Here is a 25141-nt window from a genome sequence, read left to right on the forward strand (position 1 = left end):
GTGGGTTTCAGACACCCTCACTGGACCTAGACCAGGACATAGGCTACAGGCACCCAGAATACGTCTGTTGCTTACTTGTTCTTATTATGCATTTTGTTCTTTATTGCTTATTTTTGCTGCTGATGTGATGTCCAGCGTCGACCAGAGAAAGATGCCCCCCCGTTGAGTCCTGTGGTTCCTCTGAAGGTTTCTTCCTCATGCTCTAGGGAGCTATTTCCACTGTCGCCCTTGTGTTGCTCAATGGGGGCTTGACTCATGTAAAGCTGCTTTGTGACAATAGCTGTAGTAAATTCTGAAATTTGACTTTAGAATATAACAAATAAACCTCCTAGATGAACCTTCATAAGTGGTCAAATAAGTATTATTTTAGGAATAATTTGCAGAAGAATAGTCCTGTTCAGACTGTGTGCCTGTTCTTTTTGTTTGATTCTGTGATTACTGGGTCAGGTGAGAGGAGCCAGTGTTCAGGAGTCTGCCCATGGGACCCAAGGGCCCTGGCCTGCCATTTGTTTAGATTTCATGTATAAAATATTCATTTAAAGACCTAATTTTTCATACTTTTTACTTTACATTCTGTATGTGTAGTAACATCTATAAAATTTGAAAGGCCTTCAAAAAATGTATAACAGGTCTGTTTTAAAAAAAAAGCACAACTTGATACTTGTGGTTTGTTCAACAAGCAGCAACCAGATCTAAAAAAAGAGCTAAAAAAAAAAAAAAGTTGAGTAGTTATAGCAACAGCAGGTCAGGTGCCCCTGTTAGTGACGTCATTTTTTGTCATGTGACTTAAACTTCTCCAACTCATACTTCCGGTTGCGCGTGGAAGAAGTGGGGGGAAAAAAAAGAGAAAAAAAACTTGCACGTCCTCGCAAAAAAAAGTTTTGGTTTCATTATTTTTTAAATTACTCGGAGCGACGAACACAATTCCGCCGCGCTTTGCTTGTTCGTAGTTACCCCGTTATACCCGGAACGGCAAATGTTGGGGATGTCGGCGAACTGCTCGTCGTACGGCGAGCAGGGAGGCGCGGACGGCGCGGTGGAAGTGGGGCAGGAGAGCACCCCGACCACGGCGGCGGGGGGAGCCGGCCTCGGCCTCTTCACCACCGACTTCAAAAGGCAAATATATACGCGTGTTCGAACCAGCCCACGCCGGGAGGGGGGGGTTTTGTTTCGCCGCCTGTTGCTGTCTGGCCGCCCGGCCGCTAACCGTCATGCGCAGTTTGACTAAATATTGCGTTAAATATTACTCTTAAATAATGAGCTGGCATATAATTTCTCTGCTGTTTATAATAACTTAATATTATAATACTCGACTAGAGTTTTTTTTGTGTGCGTGTGTGACTGAGGACCTTGATGTTCGCCTCCTGGTTGGAGATGCTGAGTGTAATATCTGGTGGGCCAGCAGGGGGCGGTGGGTCGCCAGTGTGGTGAGTGTTGGGGACTCTGTCCCACATGATCTGGGTCACTATGTGCTGTGGCTGGTTCGTTTTCACTCGGTGTTGAATGTTTCCAGCTGGTACTCTTGAGGATGACTCTCGCACCCTGGAGGGTCTGGGGCGGTCCAGTGTTTCTTGCTGGAGTTTGTTAAAACGCCCATTATAAACTCGTTAGCACTGAGTAATTTGGTGGTGAGTTGTGTGTTGGCTGTGTGGTTAGAAGAGGACCTTGATCAGGAGACGGTTAAACAGACCAATGTTTAAGTGTTAATAACTGATGAGCATGTAATGAGTGTGTGTGTGTGTGTGTGTGTGTGTGTGTGTGTGTGTGTGTGTGTGTGTGTGTGTGTGTGTGTGTGTGTGTGTATGCCAGGGTGCATGTAAGTGATGGGAGATAGTGAAAGAATGCCTGAGACAAAGGTTTAGGTTTGTATAGTGTGTGTGTGTGTGTGTGTGTGTGTGTGTGTGTGTGTCTTTCAGAGAGAATTAATGTTCTAATTGAATCGGCAGGCCCTCATTCACATGACTAAGATCTGGAACCCATGATCATGAGCTCACACATGCCTTCACTGTTTAGACAAACGCAAATTATAGAAACATTCACACATCAAATTAAATATATTAAGAAAGCCATACACACTATCTCGTACTAGGCCTATATAGCTTGTTTGTGAGTCCCTGTGCATGTAGTGTGATTGAGTGGAGCTGAGAGAAACAGCTGGAACATCCCACAACTCCTCCCTTATCTGCCCCTACCCATGTCTGCCATGTCTCTACCCTACCCGTCTCTACCCTGTTGGTGTTGTAATGGCTGTTTGGCAGCCTACGGTTCAACTCATGGTGCATGTGATGTGATTTGTGGTTGTTTTGGCCAAACTTGCACACTGATCCCAAAAGCAGAAACATTGGCATTTCCAAATGTCCTAAATCTGCCAATCCACCATTTAAAAGTTTTTTTTTTTTTTTTACAACTTATATTTTATTTAAATATAAAAATATATGTTTGTTAAATATTGAAGAAAAAGCCAAAAGTACCAAAGTTTGCCGTTTTGCTGAAGGTGTCACGCAAAGGTAGTTTATCCATCTGGAATACGTTTAATACGGCAGCTCATCTTGAAGGCTTAACGACGAACGCACAAAATTGCGAGTTAAAAACTGCCACCAAGCTGCGGTTTGCTTGTAGCAGCGTTGGCTGGCGGACGCTCCCCTCTCCAACCCTGCTGAAGCAGTAACGAAGACAATCGGTCCGTTCACCACGCTAGATGTCGTCCACTTCAAACTGTAGAGAACAAGGGGTTCCTTGATAAGTGCTCGAGTCGTCGTATGAAATGTGGAGGGGTCCTCATTTCAGCACGTGGGGTGCCAAAGAAGTATGAAGACGCGAAGGCCAATATTTGTGAAGACTGTTGGGTAATGGACAGATAACTGGACATTATACTGGAACAAAACTCTTATTCATAAACACACAACGCTACGTGTGCATAGGGGATTCTCCCGACACCACCTGTTTATGAAGCATGTAACATGGTACTTGGCTATTGTTTTGTTGTTGTTGTTTATGAGGCTGATCTGCTTTACATATCTTGCATTAGACTTATGCATATTTAAAGAAAGATATAAAAAAAAAATGAATACATTATCTCAACTAAATGAATACATTATCGCAATTAAAAATGAACTGTGGTCTGACCCAAAGGGCGAAAACACTGAATTGTTACACCACTAATGTGTGAGTGTAGCTCTCCTTTGAGTAATAGGTGGGAGGTTTGGCCATTCCGACCTGTAGGGATGCGGGTAGGTTTGAGGCCATTGAGGCGGAGAGCGGGGGGGAATAGAAGCAGACATTAAGGCCTAATCTGCACCCATCCAAACACCATTATACCGTACGACACAATTATGACCTATTCAGTTTTTGATTACCGAGCAGCTCCTTCTGTTTTATTGATATCTCCTCATCTTTGTCACACACGCGCACACACACACACACACACACACACACACACACACACACACACTATTACAGGGGCAAATTAGGCAGGAGCAGAACCGTTTCTGCAGCTCGCAGGGCGATGTGATTAACATTCAAGATGAGAGTCGAGAGGGCTGTTGGAAGTGAGGGGGGAAGGCTAGAGTAGACGATACCAGAGCTGTAGGCAATATCCTTTTCATGCCCGTGGCTGTACTATAGCTGGGCTATAGACATTCGACATAATGATTTAAGGCTCGACTAGACGATGCCAGATGCTGACGCCCTGTTCATTCTCTCCTCCTGGCCTCCGAGTTTAACATAACGACTTGGATGTCACCGGTCATTTCCACACGACGCACACTGGACTGGACCGGACTGTGTTTGGTTTTCGTAGCGTGGACGGTCATGTTGCGTTGGCCATTGTGTCTGAGAGGAAGGCGTGCCGTGTTGTCTCAGTGGGACGGGCTCTTATCGGGCCAAGCAGACCTGGGGGCACCGGCGCCGGAAGAATGAGGGAGCTCGTGCTGCTAAGGTGGTGAAAGGCGTGTCGCTGTTTACCCAACCCAGATAAGAGCCTGTACACTTTCCCTAGACGACGGAGGTGCGGAGGAGCCGAGCCTGGGGCCAGGGAGCCGAACCGAGGACGAGGTGACGTCCTGGAGCCTGTCCAGATCCTCTCGTGCACTTCAGAAAGAAGAAAATTGCAGTGCGAACGGACGCGGCTGGATCACGGCGCTGCTGGATGGTCGACCGTGTTTGCTTGTTCTCGCATGGGCGAGTCCCTCTTAACGCAGTCACCGTTAAAAGGTGGAGTCAGCGGGATTAACTTTCAACAGGAAACCGGTCGGACCCGGCCCGGCCGTCTGCGGAGGGCCGCTGGGGCGGACGGAGGAGTGCGCAGCTGGAAGGCAGGGCGGAGAGGAGGAGAGTGGAGGGGTTTGGCCCTCATGCGTCTGGCTTCCTGTTTCTGCCTCTCGCCACTCGTGGTGTGTAATTGATTGAGTGGTGTGACCACGTCTCACATGGTGCCTGAACCGATGGGGGGAGAGAGAGAGAGAGACGGAGAGTCCGAGAATGAGAGTGCACGTCCACCCTGGACTTCTTCACAGCCTAAAGAAGTTTTCTGACCATTTCTGCAGACCAGGATTGGGGTTTAAAACCTTTTTTTCCCTCCGGACTTTTAAGAAGCTCTTCCCTGATCTTTTCGCTGAGTGTTGGGCCGTGTGCGGTACCGAGAGCCGCCTAGCGGAGGTTTTCAGCTCTGCTGGATTTGTTGGAAGCTGTTTGAAACAAGATTCTGAAACCCGAAGTCTTCTCGTCTGAGATGAGGGGGAGTTTTTCTGGCCTGCGTTCAGAGGCGGCAGGGGTCGTGCGGACGGCGATGGTCTCTGCCGAGAACCTGCAGCTCGCTTTGAGATCGGACGTCCGCCTCGAGGAGCGCGCCTTCAACCCTCGCAATTATGGAAGCCCGGAGGAGACGAGAATCAAAGGGTATAAAACCCCACGGCGTACTTGCAAAGTTCTGGCCTTACCCTATTACACTATTGGTCTCAGCACATTCCCACATTACAGGCAAATTCCAGAAAGTTGCTTGAGTCTGATCACAAACATGTGGTGAATCATAAAAAATGTTGTTTGCATAGCATCGTTGGGAAATCTCAGATTACACTGAAGCTTTTTTATTATCATTTTTTGCTCGTACAGTTTATTTACAGTGAAGTGATCTGAGATCAGTTCTGAAGGCAAATCGCTTGATACCATATTTTGGCATTTCAGGGCTGAATCATGTTCATGCAAAGATGTGACTGCATAGTCTGACAGAGGCTGTAGTTATCTTACCTACCCAGCTGGTTGTGTGCAGTGTTCAGCTAACTTACCAGAGCGAGTGTGTGAGTTCCAGTAAAGTGAAGGTGAGGAGGGGTTGGCCACCCCAGGAATGAAAGAAAATTCAGCACTGTGGGTAAAACCAAATAACTGCTCAGTAAGTTCCGAGATGTCAAACACGGAGAAAAGAACAATTAACTAAAGAAAAACAAACATTAATAAAGCCAAAATGGCACTGCTGGCAGCCATATGCCTGTTTGTGATTTTGGCCTCTTGGCACAGTTTGGAATAATTTAGAATAATCTACACCTGGCATCAGTCTGTTCACTCTTGGTCTCCTTATAGCTGTGAAATGCCCTAAAGACTTTAAGCCCCTCCCACCTCTGTCAGGTTCATTTACATATGGCCTCCATTCTCAAAAACACTGAGTAAATCATCTTGCGGAAGTGAAATGAGTCTGGTTATATTGATTCCTGGATTTTACAACCCTAGGCAGAACTGGACCAAATTGCATATTCATTAAGGCAAACTCGCAAAGCAAAACCTGCAGCTCCTTTGAAATACTCAATCCTCCATAGATCCTTCATAGATCTTATAAGCCAATCAGCTTGCATACATATTAGTGAGTTCCCACATGTTTGGGGGGGTGGAGGTGAGAAGGTGGGTGTCTGTAGGGTGGAGGTGGTGGTGTGAACATTCTGCATGTTTCTCACTCGAATCTCATTCACTCTGTGCATCAGTCTTGCTCACAGACTGTTCAGGTCTGTACAATGCTTGCTGGGTATTGTAGTTTGTGATCTGGGCTTTTAGCATGGGGATTACATCCAGGGCAGTGTGTGGACAGTCACGGGAGGATATGGCCATGTGTGGGGTTATAGCCAGCGTGTGGGATATTGGCTTGGATGTCCATTCCAGTGGTGTGTGTGTAGGGGGGGGGGGTTCTTGTGTTTACTGTTTGACTTTTTGTAACCTTCGAGTCAACCCAGCCACACGCTTGATTAAATTGGGTCCTGAAGTGAATCGAGCGCGTCGGATGAATCAGAGTCGGTTGAATCGGTGTGAAATGAATCCGTGTGGGGAGAGGAAGTGTGGGCGCGAGACCGTGTGTCAGATGGGTTTTCGGGGTGAAATGAATCTGGGTGAATTGAATCTTTTCCAGGAACGAGGACCTTAAGGTGATGCTGGAGAGCAACAAGGAGTCCCTCAAACTGGAGGCCATGAAGAGGCTTGTGGGGGTGAGTGGGGTGGAGGAGCAGGGTGGAGCAGTGGGGACTTCACCGCTGGGCTTGGAAGCAGGGTGTATTAGGACTATTAGTTTATTCCCCACGCGCAGTGTGTGGAGCGTGTGCGTGTCAGTATGTGTTTGGGCGCTGTGTCGGTGTGGTATGTTGGTGTGTGAGAGTGCGGTGTATGTCGGTCAACGTGTGTGCGAGTGGTGTGTGTGATGAGTGGGATGTGTGTGTGTGTGTGTGTGCAGACACTCCCACAGCACACATGCAGCTAATCCCAGTGGCTTGTGTTCCCCAGCTGATCGCAAAGGGGAAGAACGCTTCAGAACTGTTCCCTGCTGTGGTGAAAAATGTTGCTAGCAAGAACCTCGAGGTAACACACACACACACACACACACATACACACGGGGTGATGAGTAGTAATAATAATAATAATAATAATAATAATAATCATCTTTATTTGTATAGCACCTTTCATACATGCATACAAAGTGCTTTACAGTATAAATAAAAAGAAACATTAAAGGAGATAAGACAAAAAGAAAATGTTAAAAGAAATTAAAGATAAAAATATTAAAATAACATAAAAAGTAAAGTAAATAAGATAAAAAATAAGGTAAATAAGATAATTAGAGTAGTGGTGGTGTGGGATGGTAGTAGTGGTGGTGTGGGATGGTAGTAGTGGTGGTGTGGGATGGTAGTAGTGGTGGTGTGGGATGATAGTAGTGGTGGTGTGGGATGGTAGTAGTGGTGGTGTGGGATGATAGTAGTGGTGGTGTGTGGTAAAGATGGTGTGGGATGGTAGTAGTGGTGGTGTGGGATGGTAGTAGTGGTGGTGTGGGATGGTAGTAGTGGTGGTGTGGGATGGTAGTAGTGGTGGTGTGGGATGGTAGTAGTGGTGGTGTGGGATGGTAGTAGTGGTGGTGTGGGATGGTAGTAGTGGTGGTGTGGGATGGTAGTAGTGGTGGTGTGGGATGGTAGTAGTGGTGGTGTGTGGTAAAGATGGTGTGGGATGGTAGTAGTGGTGGTGTGGGATGGTAGTAGTGGTGGTGTGGGATGGTAGTAGTGGTGGTGTGGGATGGTAGTAGTGGTGGTGTGGGATGGTAGTAGTGGTGGTGTGGGATGGTAGTAGTGGTGGTGTTAGCTCTGCTCCTTGTGGTGCTCCTTCCCCCGAGTTCTTGGGCTTCTTTGATTTGTTGTTGTTGGTGTTGAGCTGGTTGAGATGCATCGGGACACGCCGGTCCAGCAGCGGCCGTATGCAAATGTGATTAACAGCAGGCCAGATGGTTAATGTCTGTGTTTATAAAGTGACTGATGTGTTTCGCTTTGCTGTTAATTGGCACCGCAATGATGATGGAACGCCCGGCCGTGCCTCAGGGCCGCTCACCGCCCCCTCGCCATGACCCGCACGCCATTATCCTGGGGACGACCTTTCACCCTTGCACTTTAGTGCAAGCTCCTCCTCTTTACTCCCATCCTATCCGCACCTCCACTCCTGGGAAAGGGGGGGGTGGTGTGGGGGGGGGGGGGTGGTGTGGGGGGGGGGGGGGTGTTAGGAGAGAAAATAATCAGTGTGTCTCGGGATGAAAAAAGCTGCAGTCTGTGTCTATAACAGGAACGTGTGTAGGTGCAGTGATTGCTTTAAGGTGTGTGTGTGTGTGTGTGTGTGTGTGTGTGTGTGTGTGTGTGTGTGTGTGTACACTAGCTGAAGAAGTTGGTGTATGTGTACCTGGTCAGGTATGCAGAGGAACAACAGGACCTGGCCCTCCTGTCAATCAGCACCTTTCAGCGGGCTCTGAAGGTAACCCCACCACTTCCTCGCCCACTTTTCCCAGCATGCTTTGGCTCAGCCAACAGGAAGTGGATTAAGTTATTTGCTGCTTGTAATAAATATATTCACAAAACTGCAGCAATTTGTGTTGGTCTCCGTCTGTAGAACAGCTGTAATTGAAGCAGTAGGGCTGATTTGGCTTTTGAAAATACAGTTCCAAATTGGTAGGAGAAAGAGAATAAACAATAGTGTGTGTGTGTGTGTGTGTGTGTGTGTGTGTGTGTGTGTGTGTGTGTGTGTGTGTGTGTGTGTGTGTGTGTGTAGGACCCAAACCAGCTGATCCGGGCCAGTGCCCTACGTGTTCTCTCCAGTATCCGGGTGCCCATCATCGTGCCCATCATGATGCTGGCCATCAAAGAAGCTGCAACGGACCTCTCACCCTACGTCCGTAAAACGGCCGCCCACGCCATTCAGAAACTCTACAGGTAGACGCACACGTCACGGCGTCACCACGTCACCACTAGGAGTGTCACGATTGTAAGATGCGACCTTCTACTTTAGCGAGTGACCATAGCGCACGACTCCGCACACCTCACGCGAACCTGCGTGAACGGCAGAGGCGTTTATTCTTTGTCACATTCTTTGCAGTGTTCTCCAAAACGATATGTGGTAGTATAAAGAAACACCCCTCAAAAACAGGGGAATTATTTGGAATCATTATGAGTATATGTATAAATATTTAACTTAATTAGATTTAAGGTGCTGGGAATTATTGAAATGGACCTTGAAAGTGACTTACAAATGCTTTAATTCCACCTTGTGAAGGTGTATGAGCCCAACAAACATGACTTTGTTTATCGCGCTGAAGTGCGGCGTGCGCGAAGTTACAAAATTCGAGAGGTGCAGGACCTCGCGAATCGACAGCGCGCGAGGCCCTTGCGAACGTGCGGAGCCACCGCGATTACGTCATTTTCGCTGCGTGAACCCTCGTGCAGCTAGCGACACGTCAAGCTTTACTTTGCGTAGTGTGGATGCTTGCGTAACTTAGAGGGAGGGATCGTCGATCCTCTTTTTGACTTTGAGGCTCGAGATTGTGACATAATTTCGATCGATTTCGATTAAATATCAAAATCGTGACACCCCTAGTCATCACATCAATACTGAACATTTTTATCTACAACAGTGGTTGTACTCATACTCATACTCGCCATAAAAAATAAACTAGTCTACTCTTTTTTTTTTTTTCCTCCCTCTCTTCCTCTGTATCTCTACTCTCTGTCACTTCAAGTGTTTGGTGTTATACATGCCATGTAGAAATAACAACGAATGTTTGTAGGCTAATGAGGAGGATGATGGTCATAAGATTAATATTAACAATAAAAGTAAAGATGTGAAGGCCACATAGATGTTGTATACATTGAGAGGCGTGGTGGGTGTAGTTACTATCTCTCACATGTCACCTGCTGCCATGTGTTTACTAGCTAGAGGTGCAGTTTCCTTCCCAAAGGATAGTTGGTCATTTCTTTAGACTGTGGGAGAATTTCAGAAATGCTCTTCAGTTTTACTGTGACATTCATGAGTCTGTGTGAATTCTTCTCTCCCCCTCTCTCTCTCTCTTTCTCCCCCCCCCTCTCCCCCCGTCCATCAGTCTGGATCCTGATCAGAAGGAGCACCTGATTGAAGTGATTGAGAAGCTGCTGAAGGACAAAAGCACGGTGAGTTCAGCAGGTGCCCTCAGTCCTTCCTGCTGTAATTACAGGCTCAGACCACCGGGTGGTGCTGTAGCTAAACATTTTTCTGCTGCTCTCTTGCTCTGCTGTTTCCAGAAATGGGTGACGTGTCACGGGGGTTTCTCGCCTTTACCCTCTTGTGCCCCCAACCCCTCAGCCCTGCACCTGTATACATGTTTGTATACGTGTGTGTGTGTGTGTGTGTGTGTTTGTGTGCACAAGTCTTAGGATTGTATGACTATCAGGTGTAGCATCAATCATGCTGCCGCTGCTGTGGTGATGTATGTGGTGTCTCTGATGCTCTGATGTCCCAGCATTCCCTGCTCCATAATTAGAATTCGCGACCAGCTGGAGGTCTGACACACCCCCCCCCCCCTTCTCTTAAAGGAGTATGGGGAGGGGGGGCGGTTCCTGGGAGACCGGTAACCGAGGGCATTAATGACATGGAGCTTACCTTTGGTTACAGGAGAGTGTGTTCTCTACAAATTCTCTATCACTTTCTCACACACACACACACAGTGTTAAGTTAGCTCCCCTAAGTGGGTGCAGATCTCTAGATGAGCTGTGTGGGTAGCTGAACAGGTTGCCATATTCGTAACATCTGTTTGTTTTGCTTCTGCGTTGTGGTTTTATAATTAAACTGCCTGTACAGCCAAATGAGCTTAATCCACATTTATCAGCTGCAGGCACAAGTTTGGTGTGTGTGAGTCGCGGTGCTATTAGTGTGTGTGTGTGTGTGTGTGTGAGGACGCGATGGAGAATTTGTGATGGGACTAAGGGCTGTAGTTCTTTGAGCATTAGCCAATGAATGCAGGCACACGTTCTCCGTGGTGATGTGTAACCATGACGATCTCTTTGGGAGGCACACAGTACCTTCTGGTGTGGTCAATCCTCAGCTCAGTTCCATATTTCTCTCTCTCTCTCTCTCTTTTCCCTCTTCCCCCTTCTCTCCTTTGTGTTCCTCTTTTGGCTTTGTGAAGCACAAACCTGTTCAACTATTGCACTTTTTCTGACGAGTATTCATCACCTCTACACCTCTCGTGTAATGTGTTCTGCTGTCTGTCTGTAACGCGCCTCGGTCTAGAAAACAAGGAAACTCTGTACAGACAGTTTCAGAATTAGTTCTTTATCTAGCGAATGGTGCTGCAGTTCCGATGCTGAAGAACATTGAAAGGTTGTTTTTTTTTTTTCTGGTCTAAAAAGGCTCAAATCGGTATGTTGTAAAATTTTGAAACTTCAAAATTTGTGAAGGTGGATATAGATCATGGATTCTACTACACTAATTATGAGTGTGTGTTTACGCGATGATACACAGCTATATATATTGGTCAAACGAAATGACGTTGGTAGATTGGCTAATCTTACCAACTGTCTGACAGCCGTAAAACCCTGGATGTCCCATAATTTTCTTAAATTGAATGAGGGAAAGACTGAAGTTTTAATCGTTGGCTCTGAGGAAATGTCTAAAAAGGTGCAGTCAGCCATTGATTGTGTTGGTTTAAAGGCGAAGACCTTTGTGAGAAATCTTGGTGTGACCTTTGACTTTCACCTCAACTTCTCCCTACACATTAAGAGGCTTCTTCAATCCTGCTATTTTCAACTTGGGAATATAAATAAAGTAAAAAATTTCCTGCCTTTCTCTGACATTGAAAAAATCATTCACGCATTTGTTACCTCCCGCTTAGACTACTGCAATGGCTTATTTACTTGTGTGAGCAAGAGAGAGATGGCTCGTCTACAGCTTGTTCAGAATTCAACAGCTCGTCTTCTCACTAGGACAAAACGTAGGGAACATATCACGCCAGTTTTGGCTTCCCTACATTGGCTGCCTGTGAGTTACAGAATAGATTTTAAAATTTTAATGCTTACATATCAAGCTGTTCATAATGAGGCTCCATCGTATATTATTGAGCTACTTCGTCCTCTTCATAGTGCGAGAACTTTGAGATCTTCCAATCAGGGGTTATTAGCTGTCCCTCGCACAAATTTAAAGTCGAAAGGGGACTGTGCTTTTGCAGCATATGCCCCAAAACTATGGAATAATCTTCCTATTGATATCAGACTCGGATTCAACCGAGATAAAAAAAAAACGCTTGAAGAATTATTTTTATTCTTGTGCCTTTGATTTTTCGTGAGCGGTGTGCATTTAGAGTTTTTAATAAGTACTTTTTAATTTTTTAATTCTAAATTAATTGTTTTTATTTAAATATTTGTTTATAATGATCTTAACTTATTTTTAATTGTATTTTATTTGTATGTATTTTTGTAAAGCACTTTGAGTTACTCTGGAAAATTGCTATATAAATAAAGTCCTACTTACTTGCGCTTATCTACAACCTAACATGTCTTTACTGAATCACTAAATCTTGTGCAATAATGTGCAATAAGACCTATTTAAATAATAATGTACCGTGTGTGTGTGTGTGTGTGTGTGTGTGTGTGTGTGTGTGTGTGTTTGTGTGTAGCTGGTGGCGGGCAGCGTGGTGATGGCGTTTGAGGAGGTGTGTCCGGACCGGATCGATCTGATCCACAGGAACTACCGTAAGCTGTGCAATCTGCTGATGGATGTGGAGGAATGGGGACAGGTGGTCATCATTAACATGCTGACCCGCTACGCCAGGACCCAGTTCATCAGCCCCTGGAGAGAGGTAGGTGTGTGTGTGTGTGTGTGCGCGTGTGAGAACAGCTAATACTTTAGTGTGTGTTCTGATGGGGTTGAGCTGATCTGTCTTCCGTCTGATCAACACTGGCTCATATTAGTCTCACAGCCTGTACAGTACCGCGGGGAAAGTCCTGAAAAAGCTCGCGCAGCAGGTTTTGAGCATTCTGGACCAGAACAGACATGCTGCAAGGGGCCGAGCCCAATTACCGCTGTTGGAAACGTGCTCGGCCTTCCCGGACCAGCATGCGACCTTATGGGGGATAACACCTGTACTAGTATTAGACTTTGAAGGTGCTTCTAAAGTTCACATACATGTATCTTAGAGATGCCACCATGCCCATGTAATGGAGATACGGTGAAGAAACGGTGGTGTTCATCTTACTGACAGATTTGTTTTGTTGCTACTGTTGGCGTTCAGCCAGACGCTGTGGTGAAGGTTCATCAGGACTGGGAGAAAAGCTTCATTTTATATGTGTGTTTCCTCACTTGAAACATCCTGTATTATTTATGCTGTTTACGACCTCCTGAATCTACACACCGACACGTGCTGATACATCGGCCCTGAAAATAAAGGAGTGTGTTGAATTTAAAGGAATTCCAGAAGGAAGTATTACCGATAGGACAGTGTGACAGAAGCGTGTCAGTGTGGGGACGTGTGGACACGTCCTTTTTACATCTTGACGCTCTGGCGTTGGGGATTGCCAAACATTATCTTCTGCAGGATCTGGAGATTTGAGTGGACTGTTCCACAGCAGAAGTTGGTGTTGAGCTTTCTGGGAGCTAATTTCTGGGAGCTAGATGGTGGTGCCCGACCTAATGTCACCTCCACACCATACCAGGAACTGAGTCAGATGGTATAAGTTCCCGGTGATATCACAGCAGAGCCTTAGGTGTGCAGTGTGTAAGAGGTGTTTGCCGTCAACCACAGAACTGAAGACTCCAGTGTTGATGGTACCAATCTTCCAGCAGCTTTTGTTAAATGAGACCCTCCCACACAAGCTCCTCCCACACCTCCAACCCCGACATCTGGGACTCGTTGAAACACTCTGCACAATGACTGGCAAGCTGGATCGTGGTGACGGGGGGAACCATTCTGAACAAAAGGAGACACAAACGGGCCCGTGGGTTTGGACTGAAGACGTAATGTAGAGAGGGAGGTTGGGGTTCGTCATCTGCATCTGTATGTGGGGGATTTGTGTTCCATTGGCCCCTCCCTCTCCTGCTGGCTCAAGCAGCACGTTACCATTATAATGAGATGTGGTAGAACCCCCCCCCCCCCCCCCACACACACACACACAATTGCAGAGGTGGAGAGGTGAGGGAGGCCGGGCCATCTTCCGTAGTGTGTGTGTGTGTGTGTGTGTGTGTGTGTGTGTGTGTGTGTGTTTGAGGAGGGGACATGCACCTGTAACTTGGTTACTGTGAGAACTTACTCGACTTCCACACTGATCTGTGGAGTGTGTTGAGCATTTATTCTTATAGACCATTACTGTGTTTTGGTGTTTTCAGTAGTTTTAAGTCAGATATGCAGACTTTGTGGTGTGTGTGTGTGTGTGTGTGTGTGTGTGTGTGTGTGTGTGTGTGTGTAGGACTGTGCGTTTGACTGCAACACTGACAGGTCGTTCTACGAGTCTGACGAGGAGAAGAAAGACGCAGCAGTGCAGGCGTACGTGATGGACCCAGATCACAGACTCCTGCTGCGCAACACCAAACCCCTGCTGCAGAGCAGGAACACAGCAGTGAGTGTTACACACACATACTTGTTTTTGTGAACATTCAGGACATCTGAAATAAACCTACAAAATGGGTACATGCCTTTCAGAAGGGTCTACAAATAAGATGAAAACAAGCCCATCTGTTGAGATCTTCTCCAGCTTTTTTCTTCGACACCTGAAATTTCACAGCATTCTTGGGACTTTTTCAAGTTTCAGTGAAAATCCAGGACACAACACACATTACGTTTTCTTGTTCAAACCACCATAGCAAGGACATAGTGAAAAGTGGGGACATTACCACCCATATATCCATATATTTGGTATAGGTAAAATCTAGAACAAGTAGCAGGGTTCATATACACACGCATTCATATGCATACACACGCATGCACTCATACATGCACGCCCACATGCATACATACACTTATACACGTACATATTCATGCATACACATACACACACTCTCGCGCGCACACACACATGCTTGCATACACAAGGACATACACGAACGCGCACACACACATGCATATGTGCACGCACATACATGGGTACATGCAAACGTACACACAGACAATCACTCCCATGTGCATGTGCACATACACACTTGTGCACCTGCAGACTTCTGCATGTACACATGTGCACAGAGCAATGCACACGCTAGCGGACACATACAGATTTGCGCGCACACACACGCTAGCAGATATACAGACATGCACACGCTAGCGGACACATACAGATTTGCGCGCACACACACGCTAGCAGATATACAGACATGCACACGCTAGCGGACACATTCAGATTTGCGCGCACACACATTCATTCACTCACTTGTGATGGATAAACTGAGGTTGACCTTGAAGAATAGACAAGGCCTTCAGAAAAGTTTGTGCGTGTGTGTGTGTGTGTGTGTGTGTGTGTGGCTGCACGGTGATGTGTGGGAGAACAAGGCCAAACACAACTCCCATTATGTAACTTGTTCTCCACATTTCTTGTGACTCAATTGCATCTACTGTATCTCCCATCACCCACAACGCTGTGTGTGTGTGTGTGTGTGTGTGTGTGTGTGTGTGTGTGTGTGTGTGTGTGTGTGTGTGTGTGTGTGTGTGTGTGTGTGTGTGTGTGTGTGTGTGTGTGTGTGTGTGTGTGTGTGTGTGTGTGTGTGTGTTTTGCTCTGTCATCTTTCCTGTATATCAGAGTGATGTGGCTCTAATAGAATCATCATGTCCTGTTTCGTCTGACCTGTCCTCTGTTCTTCACTCCAGTCAAATGGCAGTGTCAGATTTAAAAGATTATAAAACAGACACCTGTTGAATTAGTGATTAATTACAGTAATTATGCTCTTTCTCACCCCCCCCCCCCCCCCCCCCCAAATCTCTCTCTCAGGTTGTAATGTCCGTAGCACAGTTATATTGGCATCTTGCCCCTAAACTTGAAGTGAGCATTGTCACAAAGTCTCTTGTGCGTCTGCTGAGGAGCCACAGGTAACACTGCATGTGCACACACACACACATGCATGCGCATGCACACACATTACACACACACACACACTTTCACAATGTCTCCCCCTCTCTTTTGTCCTCAGAGAGGTTCAATATATTGTGCTGCAGAACATTGCCACCATGTCCATCCAGAGAAAGGTACTGTTAATATTCACACCTGCCCACAGCTGTGTGTCTGTGTGTGTCATTTATACTAGAAAATCAAACAAACAACATAAGCAAAATCTAGAACATCTCAGACACAAACTACTCAATGAAAGTGTGTTTAAAATAATCTCATCATTTCACTTTGGATTACAAGTACTAGCTCAGAAAATATGTTCATAAAATGTTAAAGAACTGCTGGCTGTATTACCTGCTATATGTTTTTACTAACCATGACAAGGCAATTGTCAGTGTGCAGTCAGACTCGCCATATGAGGATGGACTGTGTGAAGGGTTGTGTGTGTTTGGTTGTGTGAGGATTTTGCGAGTTGTTTGGTTGTACAAGAGTTTTGTGTTTGTTGTGAAGGTTTGTGTGTGTGTGTGTGTTGTGTTTTTAGCATGTTTGGTGGTTTTATGGGGGGGTACGGAATTCATTGCTGGTATTTGGGTGAGTGGGTGTGTACAATTTTGTACACTGTCTGATGGTTGTGTGTGTGTGCGCGTGATTGTGTGTCTAGGGTATGTTTGAGCCATTCATGAAGAGTTTCTACGTAAGATCTACAGACGCCACACACATCAAAACACTCAAGGTAATAAGAACCTGCTTCTCCACAGAGCAGTCATGCTTCATCAGATCTGTGCTGGCTGTGTCACTGAGGTGAGAAGTGTCTCTCTCCTGTGTTTCCATAGCTGGAGATTCTCACTAACTTGGCTAATGAAGCCAATATCTCCACAGTGCTCAGAGAGTTCCAGGTAAGGCCTGACTTTTTTGCTAACCGTTTGCTTTGGGAGGTGGGGTTGGAGCTTTGGAGAAGGTCTCCATGCGTCTGTCTGTCTCTCTCTGGTATTGGATCAAAATAGAAACCAGTTCTAGATCGTGTTGATCAATATTTGGTGTGGGTGTAAACTCAGATGTATTGTAATAAATGTAAATATTTTGCGATGTTTGAAACCAAAATTGGCGGTATAAATCCCACTTATTAAAAATGACAACACAAGGTTCTAAATCCAAACTCTGAGGTGAGGCTCTCGGAGCAAAGTGCAGGTGTGACTGACCTCACTCCCCGTAAGTGTTACTGTATTCATCTTTTATGCTCCTCCTAGCTGTTGGACTTCGGTCTAGGAGGGCAGGAGTTCTCATAACGGACAGGTGGCCTAGTGTAACAAATAGATCTGAAACTGCCTTTATTTACAATGGTAATACAAATACACCAATGCAATCAACCCCCATCTGCAACCGTATATACAATAACACACAAGAAACCCTCAACGATCCTCAAGGGCCTCAGGCTAGAGGACCATGAAGACACCCAAGGAAAGAACAGAACAACATTACTAAACCCTATGCTAACCAATTTAAGTACATAAGCAAACTACACTCCCTATAAGCAGCACACGAGTCCACCACTCATCTATCGTTATATTTACAGGATCCTACTTGTAGCGTGATGTAAGTGCACGCACGTACTGTTCACAAACCTGCCCACACCCTCCACCAACGTGAGAATATGTACAAATGTCTGCAATGTCTGCGTGTAGCACAGAATACTCTTAATAAAGCGTAACGAAGGTAACGGCCAACGTTACCATACGGTACAGACTACGTATAACAGACTTGCTAACATGTACTTCAGAATCGGACAACAATGGTTCTGGGCACTGAGGGGTTCTCCATCTCTCACTCCATCTCTCACTCTATCTCCTTGCTCCCCCCCCCCCCCCCCCCCCCCCCAATCCTGGAAGCAGCTTATATCGGAAGGACTCTGCCCAGATGGTCATGGTGCACATTGATAGGCAGTGTCCAATAGGAATATTTTGTGTTTGTGTATTTTACACAATTAAGCAGAGATTTTTATTTCCAGATGTATGTAGCGCATGTGAGATGTATTTGGGGTATGTGGTGGTAGATGTGTTTTGTGTGGGGGGTATAATTATTTTCAACCCGAGGCCGATGGAAGTATATCAGGATATTGTGTTTTAATGTGAAGTGTGTGTGTGTGTGTGCTTTATCGTTCTGGATAAATGTTAAGAACCAGTATTAAATGGACACATTGTGTTTGTTTTTTGGGGTGTGTCAGACGTATGTTAAGAGCCAGGATAAACCATTTGCAGCTGCCACTATCCAAGCCATCGGCAGGTGTGCGACCAACATCTCTGAGATCACGGACGCCTGTCTGAACGGCCTCGTGCTGCTGCTCTCTAACAGAGATGGTAAAACACACACACACACACACAGTCAACTGTTTACTGGTAACTGAGGCTGGTGATTGAACAGTGCTTTAGATGGCCTGAAGATGGCGCCATTTGGGAGTTTATCAGCCGTGCTGAGGAAACTGAACCACAGACCCTGAAGTCACCTTGAAAGGAGTCAAGACCACGTTTGCATTGTGCACTGACCTGTGTGTGCACCGTCAGCTGTGGTCAGACGTGGGGGTTTGAGTGTAGACATGCTAGAGTTTGGATGAAGTCGTGTGTGTGTGTGTGTGTGTGTGTGTGGTCAGAGACGGTGGTGGCGGAGAGTGTGGTGGTGATCAAGAAGCTCCTGCAGACCCAGCCTTCACAACACAGTGACATCATCAAACACATGGCCAAACTGTTCGACAACATCACAGTAAGTCACACACGGACGGAAATTGTTCAGCTGTTCAACATTACGCTGTCAGACACACACACACACACACACACACACACACACACACACACACACAAATTATACACAGCCAACACAGTAACATCAAACACATTGCCAAGTTGTTTGACAGCACATTATACTTGAAACAATTATATTTAAATTATTGCTATAAATAATAAGTGTGTGTGTGTGTGTGTGTGTGTGCGTGTGTGTGTGTGTGTAGGTGCCTATGGCGCGTGCCAGTATTCTGTGGCTGATCGGCGAGTACTGTGAGCATGTGCCGAAAATCGCTCCGGATGTCCTGAGGAAAATGGCGAAGACCTTCCCCAGCGAGGAGGACATCGTCAAACTACAGACCGTCAGTCTAGCGGCCAAACTGTACCTCACCAACTCCAAACAGGTACACGCACATGTGACCTAATTACTGTGTGCTGCTTGTGTGTAATACACACACACACACACACACACACACACACACACGCCCCCCAACGTAGTAGCCAGAGTACAGAATATAAAACATAATGCGTAAAAACTATTTATTCATCTATCACTATTTATAAATAAGAGTGTAATCTATATACAGCTAAGGTGATGTGAAGGCAAACAGTGCAGCGGTGTGAGTAACCGCCCCGTGCCCTAAGAGGATGTGAGCTAATACACCTCAGTGATTCATGAGCCTCAAAGCCAAAGCACTGAGTGTGAACGTTTGTGTTTCCTGAGGTCACGGCGGGGTTTAGGTACAGGTGCAGCCCTGCCTGGCTCCAGTGATACTCAGCGTGGTGGTAGATCTGTAGGTGATGGGTGATTTTGGCCAGTGATTTTTTGGAGTTGTGGTGTTCATCATAGGGATGTGCATGTGTGTGTATATATGAGGGTGTGCACATGCACGTTTGAGCGCGAGTGTGCACGTGTGAGCGTGTGCAGTCTGATGCGCTTGTGACGGTGTCTCTGTTTTCATTACTGCAGCATATATCAGTCAGCAGCTTTGCCACATGATTATTTTTTAATGTTGCTTTTCCTTTCCGCCCCGGTGGTTTAATGGCCCCCTCCCCCACACACACACTGCTGATGGAGGACCTCTGTCATTCACCTTTCAGCTAGTCTTGTTTTATGACAACCCCACACATACTCACAGATCAGGTAACGGCCTGTCTGTGTTTAGAGCGCAGGGCCATATGCTGCTTCTGAAGTAAAGACACACATACTGCCATATACCACCCCCCCCCCCCCCTCTCTCTCTCACACGTCCTGTATATAATGTACATTTGATTGTATTTACATATCACTATTCTACATCCTGTCTCTGTCGCTGACCCCAGACTAAGCTGTTGACGCAGTACATCCTGAACCTGGGGAAATACGATCAGAACTATGACATCAGAGACCGCACACGCTTCATCCGCCAGCTCATCGTTCCCAGCGAGAGGGGCGGAGCCCTCAGCAAATATGCCCGCCGCATCCTGCTGGCCCCTAAGCCCGCCCCCGTGCTGCAGTCTGCCTTCAAAGGTGCGTCTTCCTCATCCATCTTCATCCTCATCACACTCACCCATCCTCATATTCATCCTCACCACACTCACCCTCATCATCCTCAGCCTTCCTCATCTCCATACTCTTCCTCTCCCTCATCCTAGATAAATGTTACTAGATATTACTAACTCTTACTGTCTCTTGGTATCGGCTAGTATTGCGCTGTGCACGCCCCCCGGAACACACGATCCCCACAGCGTAGCGCTACGGCGCACGCAAACTCACCGCAACAAACTCGCGCGGGCCTCCAAACGCAGCGGAACGCGCCAACACGCCCCGCGCTCGTCCGCCCGCACCGCGCAGACACGCTGATTTTTTCGGGGGGCACCCACAGCAGCGTCCCGCGCGCGCCCGGGATCTTTGGACACAGTCCCCCTGTCTTCCTCCGCCGGGCCCCTGATTGAATCGTCGGGCCGGCGGTAATTTGGTAGAAAGCATCGCATGCGAGGCGAATCCTCCACCTGCATCGCCCGCGCCTCCTTCCGCCGCGCCCCCTCTCCTCCTCCGTACGCACCGTAATGCAATTACTCACTCAGATGGAGGCGTTAACGGCGGGACATTACCGCTGATTCGAGTCCCTCGCGGATGGGCGGATGGGCGGATGGATGGAGAGAGGGAGGAACGTACAGATGCGGGGATCTCCGCTTTTGGGGTTAACTATACAGGATGCGCCTTTCTGTTGGTGATTGATGTTGGCTGCCATTCCTGGTGATGTATGGGGGATTTTGTTGGGGTTTTTTCTTTCCTTTTCTCCCTCCTTAGTGGTTGTTAAAGCGTGACTCTCTTAATGGGGAGTTAAAGACACACGACAAGCTTGTGTCTCCAGAATTATGCCGGGGGGGGGCGACACAGTGCCTGACCCCAAGAATGATCTTTGATGAAGCCTCAAAATCTCCTCTAGCTCACACTGGAATCCAACCTATTGGGCTTCGTTGGGAAGTGCCATTGTAGGAACCTGATTTCAGTTCAACTTTAGTTTTTAATTTTAGCTTGATTTTATAACAGTTTAAGTTCTAAGTTTTTAACTCCAATGGCTAGCATCATGTAGAGAAACAAAAAAGCACTTTTAGATAAGCCAAAGGTATTCACCTCTTTTACTTCGTCTTTCTTTCTGTCTTTCGTTCCCTCGTTCTTTCTGTTATCTAGCTCTAACCTGCTCCCATGTCCAGTAGTCAGATCATCTCATTTTCTCTGGTGTGACTGCCTATTTCTGAAGGTCGGCTGGGGCAGCAGCCTCTCGCCTTCCTGTGATTAAACACATAAATTACTGCCCTAATACAGACCTTTCAGACAGACAAAGGGAGAGGCAGGCCGAGACTCGCCACATTAATCCATATTGCATTAATGCTGCATAAATTCATACCACAATGTTTGCGAGACATTTAACTGCTGCTGTCATTTCTAATATTCCTAGTTAAGGGCCACGTGTGTGTGTTTTCTCAGGTGTTTGTATAGTGAAACTCCATTATTCAAGCATGGTTCACCCTAACACTGACTAATGACCTGACGCTGCAGAGGATAATGAGCTTTAAGGCAGTATAATGCAGTATAATGCAGTATAATGCTGCTCTGAATGTCGTGGTATTTCAGTCAGTTTCAGTTCTTAATCGTTGTGGATTGAAAGAGGAGACTGAGGGTCATCAAGGCCTCAGTTTGGTGAGGTTGTCTGGCTTATTTGACCAATGGAGCAGCATGTGTGGACTGGAAACACCCAACCTGACCATTGAAGTTACACATGGCTCAGTTGTGTGTCCACTTTGGCTTTTAACTTGAATAAATTTTATTTAAATTTTATAAATTTTATTATTTAAGTATTTAAATACTTGTTTTTTATTTACACTGAATCATATTTACATTGACATGGTGCTTCTGTAAGGGACAATGAACATGATGCTAGCCTGTGCCAATTTTCAAATCTCTGTACTTTTTTTTTTCTTTTCTCAGTGCTGAGAAATTACGATGCCGTGGTCATAATCTCTGTTTTCCTGTTTTTGCGTTACTTTCTCCTTTCCTTCTCTTAGATCGGGACCGTTTTCAACTTGGCACGCTGTCTCACACTTTGAATTCCAAAGCCACAGGCTACCTGGAGCTGTCGGACTGGCCCCCCGAGGCTCCGGACCAGTCAGTCAGAAACGTGGAGGTGGTGGAAGTGGTAGGCAGTACCACGCTCGTGTTGTCAGTTAATATGACTAGAACTGTTAAGTGATCACCTCTGCCCTCATAGTCTTTTTCATTCCTGGTGTGTGTGTGTGTGTGTGTGTGTGTGTGTGTGTGTGTGTGTGTGTGTGTGTGTGTGTGTGTGTGTGTGTGATAGATGAAGGAATGGGCTCCATCTGTTGGCAAAGCCAAAGCAGCCAAGAAATCAGACGATAAATTCTACTCTGATTCTGGAGAGGAAGAAGAGGGAGAGGAGGAAGAGGGGGACAGCAGCAGCAGTGAGGAAGAAAGCAGCAGTGATGGTAGTGTGTGTGTGTGTGTGTGTGTGTGTGTGTGTGTGTGTGCGTGCGTTTGTGTGTGTGCGTGTGAGAGAGTTAATCATGTCTTTTTACATTGTTCATAATTTTGTAATGTGTGTGTGTATATAGAGTCAAGCAGTGAGTCTGAGAGTGAGAAGAGTGAGAGTGAATCCAGCCAGTCAGAAAAGAGCAATGATTCAGGTTCTGACGAGAAGAAGAAGAAGACTCGGAAAAACAAGAAACTCCAACAGGCCAAGAAACCACACAGGTACAAATGAGCCCCGCCCACAAGCCCACATTCAGAGTGTGGCTGACACTACTTCAGTCATACCACATCTGACACGTAAACACTAGGGTTGTCCCGATCCGATATTTGGATCGGATCGGCCGCCGATATTAGCAAAAAATGCGTATCGGTATCGGATCGGCAGACACGAGAAAATGCCGATCCAGACTCCCGATCCAGTTTTTTTTTTAAGTCCGATCCCGATCCGTTTTCCAGCGCACCCATTTAGATAATCCATTCCAGTTTTTGCTAGTGAGAGTAAAATCCGGTCCGCATTTTCCAGCACACCTTCAGCACACGAGCATAGTTTCTGCCCCAATTTAGCTCCGTGGCATCTCGGACCGCCGTTTAAATTTGAAGTTATCGGTCAGTTGTGTGGGATTATTTTACCTTAAAGGATGACAAAGACGAAGAGGTAGAGTGCAACATATGCCACAGTAAAGTCAAGCGTTGTGGTAAAGCTGTAAGAACTTTTAATACCACCAATCTAATCAAGCATTTAGCGAAATACCACCATAAACAACATGACGAGTTTCTAATGAAAACCGAAGACAAAAAGAAAGGTCCTACACAACTAACACTGGCAGAAACGTTTGAATTGAAGGGAGTGTATAGATGGGGATCGAGCAGCAAAGTGTGGAGTAGAAGCATTTTGCTTTTAATTAGTTTACGATATGTGCACGGATTTTTTTTTTAGCTTTGGTTTACACTTGTTCAAGAGCACTGATGGATGTTAATGTTAATGTTAATAATAGACTATTTTCCACTCAGGTTGTGTGTGTTTTTTTTTATATAATTTACAATATTATTTGCACTTGTGGCTTTTTAATCCTTGGTTTACTGATGCTATTTCTGTTTGTTATTTAATATTTTGTCTATTTTGAGTTTATTAATTGCTAAATAAACAGGTCAGTTTCTCCTTACCAACCATTGTGTATTATTCAAACACACCTAATTCAGCTGGCTACTTGTTATCAAGAGTAAAACGCTTTTCAACATGAGTTTGACAACAAAGTAAGTTGGCTAAATAACTTTAAACTTTAATACATGCTCGGATAGGCCGGTATCGGTATCGGCCGATATCGGTATCGGATCGGAAGTGCAAATAAATATCGGTATCGGATCGGAAGTTCAAAAAGCTGGATCGGGACATCCCTAGTAAACACCACATTTTTGCTTCTCTTACAGACGCACCAATCACATTTCAGCAATCAGATGCTCTAATCGATGACCCTAACATATGTCACCAACATTCCAGCACATTTACATATGCACCAATCATGTGACACTCACAGATGCACCAATTAACTTGACCCATATGTAATAGATCACTATCAGTTTCATTTAAGTTCTCCATCTGAAACTTATCCTTATGGTACTATTACTGAAGCTAATAAACATGAAGTTTTAGCTGATGAAATACTTATGAACAGTTACACAGCTGTGTACGCCTACTTCTCATAAACTAAGGATATTTTACGCTCAGAATGGGGGATTCCGTTGATATTTTATGTATTCACATTTTGTACTAATGTGTTATCTTTAAACTCAACTTGGACTGTTCAGTGTTTTTAAAGATTCTCTTTTTGCAAGCTGTTATTCTAATATGTAGCTTACTAAGCATAGTTCTACATGTTACTGATGCGTTTGTCACGCCACACATGTGAAGCCACAACCTGAAACCAGCATGATCTGGCCTCATTTATAGGTGTACTGTTACACACTGACACTGGGCCCACACTGGCCTCATTTATAGGTGTACTGTTACACACTGTGACACTGGACCTACACTGGCCTCATTTATAGGTGTACTGTTACACACTGACACTGGGCCCACACTGGCCTCATTTATAGGTGTACTGTTACACACTGTGACACTGGACCTACACTGGCCTCATTTATAGGTGTACTGTTACTAGGGTTGCAACGGTATGAGATTTTCACGATATGATAACCGTCTCAGAAAATACCGGGTATCACGGTTATCACGGTATCACAGTTTGTATATTATTAAAATATACACTGACCCTTAAAGAAATTACAACAAGTTTTTTTTTGTTCAATTAACTATTTATTGTAGAAACCTGCAACTATTGTATACAAAATGTCTCCTTTAAAAAAAATAAGCTGTAAACATGTTTATATAAATACTGAAAAATTAGAGAAACCTAAATCATGTATTTCAGTACAATTATTTAAGTTTAAATTATTTAATATCTGATCAACTGAGCCTGGGTCAGTGTCTGATCAACAACTGTTGT

The 25141-nt window shown here is 45.6% G+C and overlaps 1 protein-coding gene across 2 annotated transcripts in view; it reads left to right on the forward strand.

The window, feature by feature from the left end:
* Positions 1 to 800: 800 nt before the first annotated feature.
* Positions 801 to 25141, forward strand: part of ap3b1a (adaptor related protein complex 3 subunit beta 1a) — a 58912-nt gene continuing 34571 nt past the window's right edge. Inside the window, exons 1-19 of one of the 2 annotated variants that reach the window (XM_076979341.1) lie at positions 801 to 1116; positions 6389 to 6464; positions 6757 to 6831; positions 8164 to 8259; positions 8554 to 8714; positions 9878 to 9944; positions 12425 to 12607; positions 14211 to 14360; positions 15720 to 15817; positions 15919 to 15973; positions 16498 to 16569; positions 16670 to 16732; positions 18058 to 18190; positions 18481 to 18590; positions 18835 to 19011; positions 19931 to 20117; positions 22160 to 22290; positions 22453 to 22597; positions 22724 to 22862. In XM_076979341.1, coding sequence (XP_076835456.1) covers positions 977 to 1116; positions 6389 to 6464; positions 6757 to 6831; positions 8164 to 8259; positions 8554 to 8714; positions 9878 to 9944; positions 12425 to 12607; positions 14211 to 14360; positions 15720 to 15817; positions 15919 to 15973; positions 16498 to 16569; positions 16670 to 16732; positions 18058 to 18190; positions 18481 to 18590; positions 18835 to 19011; positions 19931 to 20117; positions 22160 to 22290; positions 22453 to 22597; positions 22724 to 22862 — 2258 coding nt within the window. In that variant the 5' untranslated portion in view covers positions 801 to 976. Of the gene's footprint in view, positions 1117 to 4029; positions 4897 to 6388; positions 6465 to 6756; positions 6832 to 8163; positions 8260 to 8553; positions 8715 to 9877; positions 9945 to 12424; positions 12608 to 14210; positions 14361 to 15719; positions 15818 to 15918; positions 15974 to 16497; positions 16570 to 16669; positions 16733 to 18057; positions 18191 to 18480; positions 18591 to 18834; positions 19012 to 19930; positions 20118 to 22159; positions 22291 to 22452; positions 22598 to 22723; positions 22863 to 25141 lie in introns of those variants that run through there. The other variant, XM_076979340.1, reaches the window with a different exon arrangement.

Source organism: Brachyhypopomus gauderio, chromosome 18 (genome assembly GCF_052324685.1).
Source record: "Brachyhypopomus gauderio isolate BG-103 chromosome 18, BGAUD_0.2, whole genome shotgun sequence".
Classification (NCBI taxonomy): Eukaryota; Metazoa; Chordata; class Actinopteri; order Gymnotiformes; family Hypopomidae; genus Brachyhypopomus; species Brachyhypopomus gauderio.